The sequence below is a fragment of the Triplophysa rosa genome, linkage group LG16 (assembly GCF_024868665.1).
Source record: "Triplophysa rosa linkage group LG16, Trosa_1v2, whole genome shotgun sequence".
In the NCBI taxonomy this organism is placed as follows: domain Eukaryota; kingdom Metazoa; phylum Chordata; class Actinopteri; order Cypriniformes; family Nemacheilidae; genus Triplophysa; species Triplophysa rosa.
Genome location: NC_079905.1, coordinates 17,400,233 through 17,412,486, shown reverse-complemented (window position 1 = coordinate 17,412,486; position 12,254 = coordinate 17,400,233). Strand labels below are relative to the sequence as shown.

General features: G+C 38.8%; 1 protein-coding gene across 1 annotated transcript in view; it reads right to left on the bottom strand.

Annotated features, from left to right (window-relative positions):
- Positions 1-12,254, bottom strand: part of jarid2b (jumonji, AT rich interactive domain 2b) — a 113,235-nt gene that overhangs the window by 13,961 nt on the left and 87,020 nt on the right. Inside the window, exons 5-6 of the mRNA XM_057354174.1 lie at positions 7,779-7,946; positions 2,684-2,874 (exon numbers count right to left, since the gene is read on the bottom strand). Of these exons, the coding sequence (XP_057210157.1) occupies positions 2,684-2,874; positions 7,779-7,946 (359 nt within the window). The remainder of the gene's footprint in view (positions 1-2,683; positions 2,875-7,778; positions 7,947-12,254) is intronic.

Here is a 12,254-nt window from a genome sequence, read left to right as displayed (position 1 = left end):
GTGAGCGCAAGGGAGGAGAAATGACATCATGTGTTGCTATAGGGCAGCTGCAGCATGGCAGGAAGATTTAACTGAGAACATCTGCAGCACTGCAGCTCATACCAAACACACACACACACGCACGTCTATCTATCTGTTATGATCTTAACCCTTACACAGACACATCTGGCCAAGAAACACTGTCTCTTTCCATTTTTACATTAGTGCAACAGTTCAAAAATAAATGAATAATAGCACAAATAGAGGAAAAAGTATACTACCTAAGCAATATTTATTGAAGGCTTAACCCCTTCACAGCTGGTCAGAATATCATCCTATTCTTACATTCCTACACTGTTAAAAAACCCTGTAATTTTACAGAATTTTACTGGTTTTACATATTTTTACGTATTTATGAAATACTCACATTAGAGAAAGACCGCAAATTTACAATAAAACATAATTTAACATCAAACAAATTATTTTACGATTTTTACTGGTGCCACTGCTGCCGGAATTTTTTTTTTTTTTTACAGATTTTTTTACAGTATATGCTTAATGCTTAAGATGCATTATGAAGTGATTGGTGTTAACATACTAGTTTAACACAACACATAAATTTGTTTTTCCTCTTTTGAGACGTTTTTGGCCAAGCACTTAACTCGGCTGAAAGCTTTCAAGACAAAAAATGTAAACTGGTTCAATACAGCTGCTTAACTCCATCTTGCGCTCGGTAAGAGAATGTGAATGTTTTACTTCAACACCAAGTATACATCATGAATAAACACAGTTACTGAAATACTTTACAAACACTGTACATAATTCACAAATAAACAGTTTGTGTGATGACAGTTTATGACATCAAGCCATGTCAGCGGTGTTTTACGTTCTACATCACATGTCCAATGTTTTACATGCCATTTACACATTTATCAGGTTCTTTTATCAGGTGCAACTTGTACTGAATGGAAGATAAAGATCTTGTCATTTCTAGCGTAATGCTTTAGTATGCTTAACATACTTGTTATTAATTTGTAAAATCATACTTTATTTATATTTTACACAGTTTGGAATAATACTAAACTCGCCAAAATTATTATTGGAATTCCTGTACGTTGTAACTAAAAAGAAATTAAAACGTATCAATTATATTTCAGCATCTTCAGTGTACTCACCTTTTGCCTAGAATTTGCAGAAAAAAAATCTTTCATTTTATGAAGCACCTCCTTTGAGATTGGGATACTTTTTACAAAATATTAAAGGAGTTCCCATCTATTATGTCCTTATACTGACAGTTCTTTCTTCATTCTTCATTATTGCACTTCAAAAACATCATTTTAGTAAAAACATCTATGTTTGCAAAAATTTATTTTGTCAATCTAACTAAATTTAAACCTTCAGATCATTTTACTGAAACTTCTCGGTGCTCAGTCTGACGCATGAAGATGCATTAGCTCACATGAATCCACTGCAGTTATTAAAGGGATACTTCTCTGAAAAATGAAAATTTACTCACCTTCGAGTTGTTCCAAATCTGTATAAATTACTTTGTTCTGATGAACACAGAGAAAGATATTTGGAAGAATGCTTATAACCAGACAGATTTTGCCCCCCAATGACTCCCATAGTAGAAAAAACTACTTTATCATTTTTTGTTGTTCTGATGAACACAAAAGAAGACATTTTGAAGAATGTAGGACAGCAAACAGTTCTGGGGCACTTTTGACTACCATTGTTTTTTTCCTACTATGGTTGTCAATGGGGGGCAAAATCTGTCTGGTTATAAGCATTCTTCCAAATATCTTTCTCTGTGTTCATCAGAACAAAGAAATGTATACAGATCTGGAACAACTCGAAGGTGAGTAAATGATGACAGAGTTTTCATTCTCGGGTGAAGTATCCCTTTAATCTTGCATTTAAATATTGTCACTGACTGTATAAAAACAGTCTCTGCAACAGAAATAAGGGTTTGTCACGGTTAAAATCGAAGCGAACAGTAGCTTGGCATAAACACAACATCTGACCATGCACAAACAGTCTGAAAACACACCGCACGTTGACCGAGCCCTGTGAAACAGCAGAACGCAGTGTGATAAACATTCAGCTCGTGTGTGCTGGGTCACGCTCACACCATAGCTCTTCAGAACACGAACGCTCTTCAGCAAATTGGCTTTTAAAGAGTGCCCGAGCGAGCGAGCGAGCGAGCGAGCGAGCGAGCGAGCGAGCGAGAGAGAGAGAGAGAGAGAGAGAGAGAGAGAGAGAGAGAGAGAGAGAGAGAGAGAGAGAGAGAGAGCTGTCTGATAGATTCCCACAGTATTCTCACCCCTGCTGCATCTCTCAGCGCGGTTTATTGTTTTGAGTACAGAAGACGAGTGGTCGTGTGTTTATGAGTGTGTCTGTTTGATAACATGCTTGAATCTGTCGAGGGTTTAACGTTTAGTCAGTCATCGTGGTTAAACGTCTAACTCGCTTACAGTAACAACATGATTAACGGGTCGCGTGAGGTCACCAGAGATGCATCACACTGTATAAAGTTTTATTACACGGAGCATCAGTTTAACAGCCATAGGTCAGACCTACAGTATAAAAAAATGTGCAGCTTCTCTTGGAAATAAAATGTGTACTACAAAGGGTAAATATGCCGTGTCACTGACAGAAGAATGAATTCAATTGTAATGTTTTGGACTAACAAGAGGGGCCGTACCTGCTTGCGTAGTTCATCTCTTCTGTACTGGCCATTGGTGTTGTGCCTCTTGGTCATGGCTTCTGTTTGCTTATGGGAGATCACAGCCGATGCGTCACACGTCTCGCCACGATCTCTGCTCACTGATGACTCTCTGCCTCTGGATCTGGTTGCAAACTCTTTCTCCTTGTGTACCTTATGACCATTCAACACTGGGGAAAGAAAACACAAGTTATTGAAAGGGAAACATTATTCTTTATTCATTTTCAAAAGACATTAAATACAACCAAATATACACTAGCAGGCTGCCGCTGCGCTTTACTTAGTACTTAAAAGTGAAGCATTTACTTTAACATTGCCAGCACAGTGTGTACTTCTTGTTCTTAGAAGTAGGCGAATTGGCATTCAGCTTTTGTCCATGCATAGCGTTGCCTCTAGCTAAGCCTTTATGTTTATTCAGATCTTAAACTTCTCTTTAATTGTTTATGATCCATAATACATGAAAAACCGTATATAAAGACACCCCAGAGACACACAAAGCTTGAAAGTCATAAAATGTGCAAAGAGAAAGTAAAAACTCTTGCTTTGTTCAGACAGGCAGCATAAGTCAGGTTTCAATGCAAGTCAAATCTGTTCGGTTGAAATGCTAAATGCGATGTTTAAAACCGGGTACAAATTATTCTCTCATGCAATTTGAAATTAAAATAAGATATAATGCGTGTCTGATTCTTACGTCATTCTAGACCAGTGGTTCTCAAACTGGGGGCCCCAAGATGGATCGGGGGGCCACAGATTTTGTGGTATTATATAAAACTTATTCATTTCATGCAATCAAACATCAGAAAATAAGACCGCCAACCAAAATAATTGATAATCGAGCATTGTCTAACTGAAGATCTTTTTGAATTAATTTAAATTCTAAGTTTCATTTAGTAAGTCTTCTTTTGGGAGGGGGGGTTCGGGGCGCAAAGCAATGCACCCTACACAAAGCGGGCCTTACAACGAAAAAGTTGTAAAGTTGTAAAGTGAGAACCACTGTTCTAGACTATGCAGAGCGTCCATTTCGTCATACAAAGTGAGCAATATTGTCTGGATCCAGGTCCGCTATAGTAATTCCCTCATACAGCAAAGTATGTACTATTAAGTATGTAGTGAAATGTGACTTATTGAGTAAGTCAGTGATTTTGAACAAGGTGCAAGTATGTCTGCATTAAATGTCTCTGTCGCTTATGTTCTCCTGTGTGCCGCGCGAGATGAGAACCGTGACGGGATCTCGTGATAGCAGTCAAAATATAGTCTCGTGAGAAAACATTTCCCCTTTTTTCCATCCTTTCTTTCCACACTGACAGCTACTCTCAGTTGTCCGAGAAAGTCTCCTGACGGCGCAGTCGGTCAGCTCTCCTGTTTTTGCCAAGTGGTTGATATCCTTAGGACAACATCATGTTGACCCTGAGACAACATTTAAATCAACCAATCAGATTTCAGAAATAAGTTTACAGTTTATTTTAAGTTTAATCTTCCAACCAGGATTGGGTGCTTCTAGACCATTGTTTTTCACTTATCATTTCCCTCTGATTTTAGGGGTAAGTTATGGTTAGGGTTGCGGTTTGGTGTGGGTTTAGGTTTTATTTATAAAAATGTTGTCCTTAGGTCACCAAAATATGTTGCCCTGAGGACATCAACCACTTGGCAAAATCAGGTCGTGCGCAGTCGGTCAGTCCTAAACACTGAATTTGAAAAGCAAATGAGATTTGGGTGCAGTGTGAACAGAAAAAGTGCGGCCAAAGAAAATAAGAGACAGCACTTTCATCGACACGTTGCATGTTCTGAGCATGTTAATCACGCATGGACACTTACAGTACTCCAAGTCTAAGCGATTATTTCAATGAGTCTGGAGATAACGCAGTAAAGTTTAAGCACAATCCAAAGCAGCGTTTTCTCTGTCTATTATCGAGTGTCTAGATGGCTCTAATTAACACGTTTTAAAACTGCTCTCTACATTTACGACGGTGCACTTTATTTTTACTGCATTCGAATATCAACAGGCAACGGCGCATGTGAGTGAGAGGGAAAGGGTTGCTCTAAGCGGAGCGCTTGGAACAGCTACTGACAGCTGAACTCAATAAAAGGTGTTTAATTTAGAAATGTAAACATGCCTCTGGGTAACTGAGGTTCAGCGAATGAAAGCTGAGCAGTGTGGTTTTCTATCTCTCGAAAAGTAGAGGGGGGGGCATGGAGAGACAGAAGAGGTGGGACAAGAGGGTTTCAGGTACATGACTATTTGGTCTATGGTTTTCATCTATCATCATCCGAATGCAAACCATTTTTCTAAGCAGGAAAGTTCATCTTTATAGTTGGCTACCTGTATAACAACACATACAGTGAACTTTGAAATTAACTCGATCAATCTTGTGTGACATTAAGCACACAACGGCATGTTGAAATACGTTGCATTCACATCTGCATACTTACAGAGTGTGTGTTTCTGGTCTTACATACACAAGAACAAGGAACACATTCCTGAACATGAGCCAACCTGGATGAATCGGGTTCAATTAAAGGTGACTGAGAACTGGCTAGGAAGTAAAATGGAGCTAATTCATGCAGTGCTGAGTGAACAAGAATATACAACTAGACTAGACTGCTGTGAGAAGCAGTGAAGCGGCATTGTGTGTTTCTATTGTAGTGTAAAACTACAGAAGGAAACCCAGCCCTGTTTTATAGGTGAAGGTCTGGCTATTTAAACAAAAGGTACACCATTAATGAACCGTTCTATGATGTGAGGGTGGGCAACATACCAAAAATAATACACTGGTAGAAACGTGTTGTTGCTACTCTGTCACGCTTTTCTATAACATTGTAACATCCTCAGCGACCGAAATGCAACTTGATGCCCCACCACAGAACCATTGCAAATCAATTCTCTTGGGTGGTGCAAGGAATTGTGGGTAGTAGTAGAAATAAAGAATGGACGGAAAATCCACCAAAAATAAATAAGGCACTTTTGACATATCGTTTTCAACGTACTATGAAAGGGAATGCACAAATACTAATCTGGCATGCTACAGTAGACACCAAAAGTGATGTTCAGCTTTGAAAAATGGACGTCTTTGCCCTTTAGTCACACATGTTAATATGTATATATTGTAATATGTACATGTTAAGAAAAAGGTATAAAACAATTGTGACAAGAGTGCAAACTGAAGCTCAGATCTGAATTTAGGGAGGCTTGGCAAAGAGCGAAGAATAATGCTGTAGTCAAAAACAAGAGATGACCGACAAAATATGAATATCTAATGAAATAATAGTCAATGTATGCTTTGTTTTTCTATGCATTTTTGTATATTAGAATAAAACCCATATTGTCTGATACTCTGTATTTTTATAATATACTGTACTGTATTAACTAACCAAAAATAGAGTTTTCTCCATTTTGTACAATATATAACTCTGATATGGTTTGAACAAACCTGATGGGGTCATTAAAAGCAAAAATTGTGCAAATATGCCATCCAGACATCACTTTTGGTCACTACTGAATATAGCATGAACTGTTTATAACTTAACCAGATGTCTACAGACCTTGGAAACACAGAGAGAAAAGGCAGGGGATCCACAGCTAAAGATCCCACCGTGCTTCTTTGAATGCAGTTAAAAGACACTTCACAATGACAGCCACATCCCTGAAAGCTAAATTACACACTGTTAATTACCGCTGACAGAGTATTTTGTTTTTAACATGACATGTTTCATTAAAAGATAATCTCCCACGATATCTTGCTCCCCTCTTATCAAACACGCACAGAGAATCTACAGCGTCCTTAAAATTTCTCCCTCTCATTTGTCTGGAGAGAGCGTGTGCGAGTCTGTGTGTAGCGTACGGAGACGTGTTGCCCACCACTACCTCGCACAGCTGTGAGCTGAATGCATAAACACCTTGTTACCGTCTTTCCAACTAAAGTGATAATTGGAGGGGAAGATGGAAGCGTCATGTGCCATTCAAACAAGACTCCCGTTTGAACGGAACAAGCTGTGCTATTGTATATCTATCTTTACACGTGCAGCGTTAATACGTATACATACCGAGGTGGACTGATAGATCAATATATCAGACAAGACAATCAATTGGTTTATAGATGAAATTTTGAGATTGCTGACAACAAGAATGGCCAGTCTGACTGATAAACAGAGTCCTGAAGATCACATTGCACATTTCCAGGGTTCTTTTAAATACGATTTACATTGGAAAAACTGTAATTTAAAGGAACTGTTTTCTTTTACAGAACTTCACGTATTTTTTAAATGCAAACAATTACAGGAACTGACTGTAATTTACATGACGGGTATAAAACGACATTTAAACGTACATTTTATTATATTATTTTATTATAGATTCTGGACAAACCTATTTATTGATTATCACTATTTCACACATTTAAGTTTTTTTTAGTACATTTAACAAAACTATTTAAAAAACGCAAAACCTTGTATCTCCATACTTTGTGATTTAAATTTTTTGGCCATGAAAAATGATTATTAGTCGCCCTTGTGTTTGTCACTGGGTTTTACAAAAATGTTACTAATAAAAAGTATTAAAAAGTGCTTGTCAACTTTGACACTACATTCTTAAAAATAAAGGTGCTTTATAGGTGCTTCACAGCGACGCCATAGAAGAGCCATTTTTGGTTCCACAAAGAACCATTCAGTCAAAGGTTCTTTAAAGAACCATCTCTTTCTTTCTTTTTTACAATCTGAAGAACCTTTTTTCGCCACGAAGAACCTTTTGTGAAGCAGAAAGTTTCTTCAGATGTTAAAGGTTCTTTATGGAACCAAAAGGTTCTTCAGATGTTAAAGGTTCTTTATGGAACCAAAAGGTTCATCTATGGCATCGAAGAACCTTCTGAAGCACCTTTATTAAGAGAGTACGTAATCATTTAAAAAGTCCAGTGTTTTTCCATTTCCTGAAAAACTGCAAATTTGTACATCCAAGGTTTCGGAAGGACAGCGACGATATAAGAGTGAGTCAAATCAACTCTCTTTTAGTTTATAACTATTATACTCTGTAGCTTCTTCAAAGCTGCCACCCTTTGCATTCAATTCAATGAAATGCTCTTACCGAATCCATTGATCTTGCCGGTCGGTTTGCCCTTCTTGGGTGTAGACTGACATGATGTGGATGCCACACTGGGCGGTTTCTCCTCTTCAATCTCATCTTCGTCATCCAGATCCTCCTCATCCTGGGAACTCCCAAAGTAGGCCACGTTACCAGGTAATGCCGACGAGCCTTAAAAAGAGAGAGGGAGGTTTTTATATCAAGTCACAGGTCTAGCACATTTAAAGCGGAGAAGAAAATGGGATAAAACTGCAACAACTCTGTAATCTGTGTTTCTATTGTATCTGTAATCCTCTCAAAATCAGCAGCTTCCAAACTGTGGATGAGATTAGGGATGGTCCCTGCTGTTGGATTGCTCCTCGGGAGCCAGAGGACATTACAGTCTTCTCTTTCTGGGCACTGAGTGGAGGTTTGTCGCCACGACAGACAGCATGACTGACTGAAGGGCTGGATCTCTTTTAGGGAAGCTTTGCTTTAAAACACTCAAACTGATAACCCGCAACATACTGCAAGATTACAACCTCATGTGAAGAACCACATAATGCACTCGGATCAAGCAGAGCCAAGCGAGGATTAGTTGGAGGTTAAGCGCGGTCGCTATTGGGCAAAACATACAGTCTGAGGAAATATAAAAAAATGAATATACTTCAACTATTAACAAGCGCTTAGTGTCACATTGCTATTGGCACAGATTTATAAATGCAATTCAAGGCCACACGTATAGCGAATTTACCTCGATTTAAGGTATTCTAGATGCACATCATGCGAAAAAGCCAAAAATGTATGACGCACTAAACCTAAGGTCGCGATGTTGATTTTCTCATACACACAGCACAGGTGACGCATGTCAAATGCCTGTTGCCCATTAGCTGCTAAAGATGCCCCTCCAGGCCTCTCAGCTCCATAAACGTAACTACCGTTCGCCCGCCGTACTCTCACACTACACTACACCGTGCAACAATTATCATTATCTAGTGTAGTGCTCTGCCAGACTCATGAATGAAACATGAGCGAGTCGGCCCCGCAAATGTGCCCTCATTAGATCTCTATTAACATGGAGCACATAGCTGTAGCGGCGGTGATGTCACTGCATGCCCGCTCCGCACACACGAAGCATTTGACATCATGCCACATTAAAGCTCGCGGTCTATGTGTTTGAGGGACACATATAATGACTGAATGAAGTACAGAACTTAACAACGTGCGATCAAACGGATTTCCTAAAAGGCACGAGAGATTCTGCGTCACTAGTTCCGTTCTGCAGAGCTGTGCAACACTTGCATTCTTGTTTGAGAACATTTTCAGCTGGCGTTTAGAGGTTGGAGAGAGGAATACTGTACGTTAGGGAATGAGTTTTAGGGTTATATTGTGAGGTTAAATGAGGTTGGCTTGAGCTCAAATGCATTAAACAAAAAACTATAGTAGGGCTGTACAACAATTGCATCCAGAATAAAGTGTTACAAAATAAGTGTTTACATAATATATGTCCGTGTACTATGCATATTAATTTTGTATTTATATACATATTTTATATTTTTTATATATAATTTGAATTATATATAACCATTTATTGATTTTTATATTTTATATTTTTCTTTAAAAATTTTGTTTACAAAATTCAACATTAATTAAACGATTTAATGTTAATGCTGAGACGCTTCTCACTGCAGTTGTGGTAACAGGTCAGATTCAGATGACTTTAGTCATCTCTAACACTATTCACCTCAACTTTATTTTTTTTACTGTGTACTTAGATATGAACTTATGTAACTTTGAAAGAATGAGTAATTTATAAAATAATTTTCTGGGTAAAAATTATTTGGGTAAACTATAGATAAGGGATAAAATGAAAATTCTGTCATCATTTTCTGTTGTCATTTCAAAATATATGACTTTCTTCTGCAGAACACAAAAGAAGATATTTTGAAAAATGTTGGTAACAGAACAGCAGAGCCCAACGCAAGTGAATGGGGGGGGGTTGTTAAAAGCGTTCTTCAAAATATCTTCTTTTGTGTTCTGCGGAAGGAAGAAAGAAAGTCATACATTTTGAAATGACAAGAGGGTGAGTAAACGATGACAGAATTTTTATTTTGAAGGTGAACTACTCTAAGTCACAACCCTAAGAAAGAAAAGAGGTCACTTAATGTCACCTTAGCCAATTAAAAAAATTGCCACTATTATCATTATTTTGCACTTGTAAACTGGGGCAGGAAAAGGTCAAAGAGCCAATCACTCACAGACCTACAGGTCAGCAGGGGTCAAGTATGAGGGATGGAAACTGATGGCACGGTAGGTTAGCAATCTTTCTTCCAGCCCGAAGGTCTGCAGAAACAGGATGCTGTGGTCTCCATCAGTTTCAGATGCCTCCCTGGTTTGGGCTCTCCCTGCTACGGTGTTTACCAAGTTACCCCAGGGAATGCTGGGTAGGGAGCAGCACAGCTATAGCATTGGAGTCAGAGAAGCAGAAACTGGATTTATGATCAAAATCATGCACCATCTATCTCGCCTTCTGGCCCTCTCAGCTTCTTTCTCTGGAGCTGAATCTAAATCTGTCATCTCCCAGAGAAATAAAGAAAATAAAAACCAGACCTTTCCCAGTTCCCAATTATGTGAGCTCTCATAGTCTTTAGAGGCTGACACAAATCATAATTAAGGATGAAGGCGTCCATTACAATTGTCATTTTTAATTCAAGTGCAGACATAATTACAAGTGAAGTTCTACTTTTTTCTTTTGTCCTTTTTTACGAGGAAAAAGAGGTTCAAGTGAAACTCTGGGAGAGCCAATAAAAACCAGCAAACCTGCAGTGTTTGCTCCGATTGGACGGCTGGTTGCCGTGCGGACTGTAATAAGCAGACAGATGGTTAAAGTAGAAGTATCCTGCACTTGTTAAATGAATACAATGCAAAAATTCATGCAAAAGTCACATTCACATGTTTTTGAAAAGAGACGACCGCTTTACAGTATTGTGCTATTCTAAATGTATTGATTTTTTTATTTGGTGGCTCCTTGGCTCCCAAGGCCTCATGGGACAGAATAGTGTCCACCCAAATCATACTCTTAAATCCCTTCAGGTATTGCCTATTTGTTTTGCATACTAAGATTTCAAACTTCAAAACATACCCTGCGAAGTGATCATCCCTATGCCCTACTCCCTTCGAGGAGTAAAGCTTGATGCGTCGACTCTATAGGGAAAAACGCAATTGAATCTCTTAATGTGTCAGTTTAAAATTCACTTGGCAAAAGGGGAAATAAAAACAACGTAATTTACTCTTTATTTGGAGCGACGTCACGAAGGGCCCTTCGGAGGGCAATATATCTCGTTTGGAACACACCGACAGTGATTTTTGCATATTATGGAAGTAGGACCCTAAAGCGATCTTATGGCCGGTTTCATGGACTGGAGTTAACTTCCGGACTGTGTTTGGTTATTGGTCTGGCTAGCTCCCTGTTGAAAAAATAACCAGCTAAGGAAACATACCAAACAAGCATGCTGGTTTTTCCAACAGGGTAGTGGTAGTATTATAATATAACAATTTATTTTATATTTAACTTGTATCAATAGTCATTTATATTAATCTTTTATTGTAGGCTATATTTATTGTATTAAATATACAATGTGTGCAGCATGCAAGCTAGCAAATTAGCCGACTAGCATATAAATCGCTGACTAGCTTGCTAATTTAGCATAAACCCTATACAGAAACCTTAAATTACTCTAAAAAATCTTTAGTGGGATATTGTCTTTAGTGGCAAGATTGTAAATGTAGAAGTAGGCATTACAAAACCCAGGTCGGACTGGAATTCCCCGTGGCCGAGGTTGAGAATCCAGTCAGGGTAACAGGTTTTCAAACAGGTCGAGATGCATGGCAGTTGAGTAGAGAGATGTTGGGCAGTTCTAAGTGTCAGTATATATCATCCCCCCACCTGACACCGTGTCCCCTCTATCTGACAGCATATGTTCATCACAGCACAATACAGAGCGTTGTTCAGTGAGGGGGGCATTAATAAACACGGTCTCTGGGCTGTGGCAAGAATACGAGAGGATTATGGATTATATCTTCTCTAATTTACATTCCTGAATGTCCGCAAATCCATTAACCCCGTTTGGCCTCCGCTTGAGGAGTCGCTGGAAGAATTTAATCAGGCTGTCGGCCCACCGCCACGTCAGGATACTTAATTGAATTGAAATCCGCTATCTCTGTGCTTTCAGAGCGTGGCAGGCGGGCAACACGCACAGGTTAGCGCGTCGTTGTAGTCATGTGCCATAAACTTTGAGGGACTTTGAAACGATCAATAGTTAAAGTCGCAGCACAGGACACGGTACAAAAATAGTTACAACAGTCTGTTATGTAACACAGGGGTAATAGAGCAGGTTATTCTTTCACTGTTATCTCATCACCTACTAGAGTTTACTTTATGAGGTGTGTGTTTGTGTGTGTGGGCAGTACAAGGACATTAATGTGCTTTTCAGCGATCAC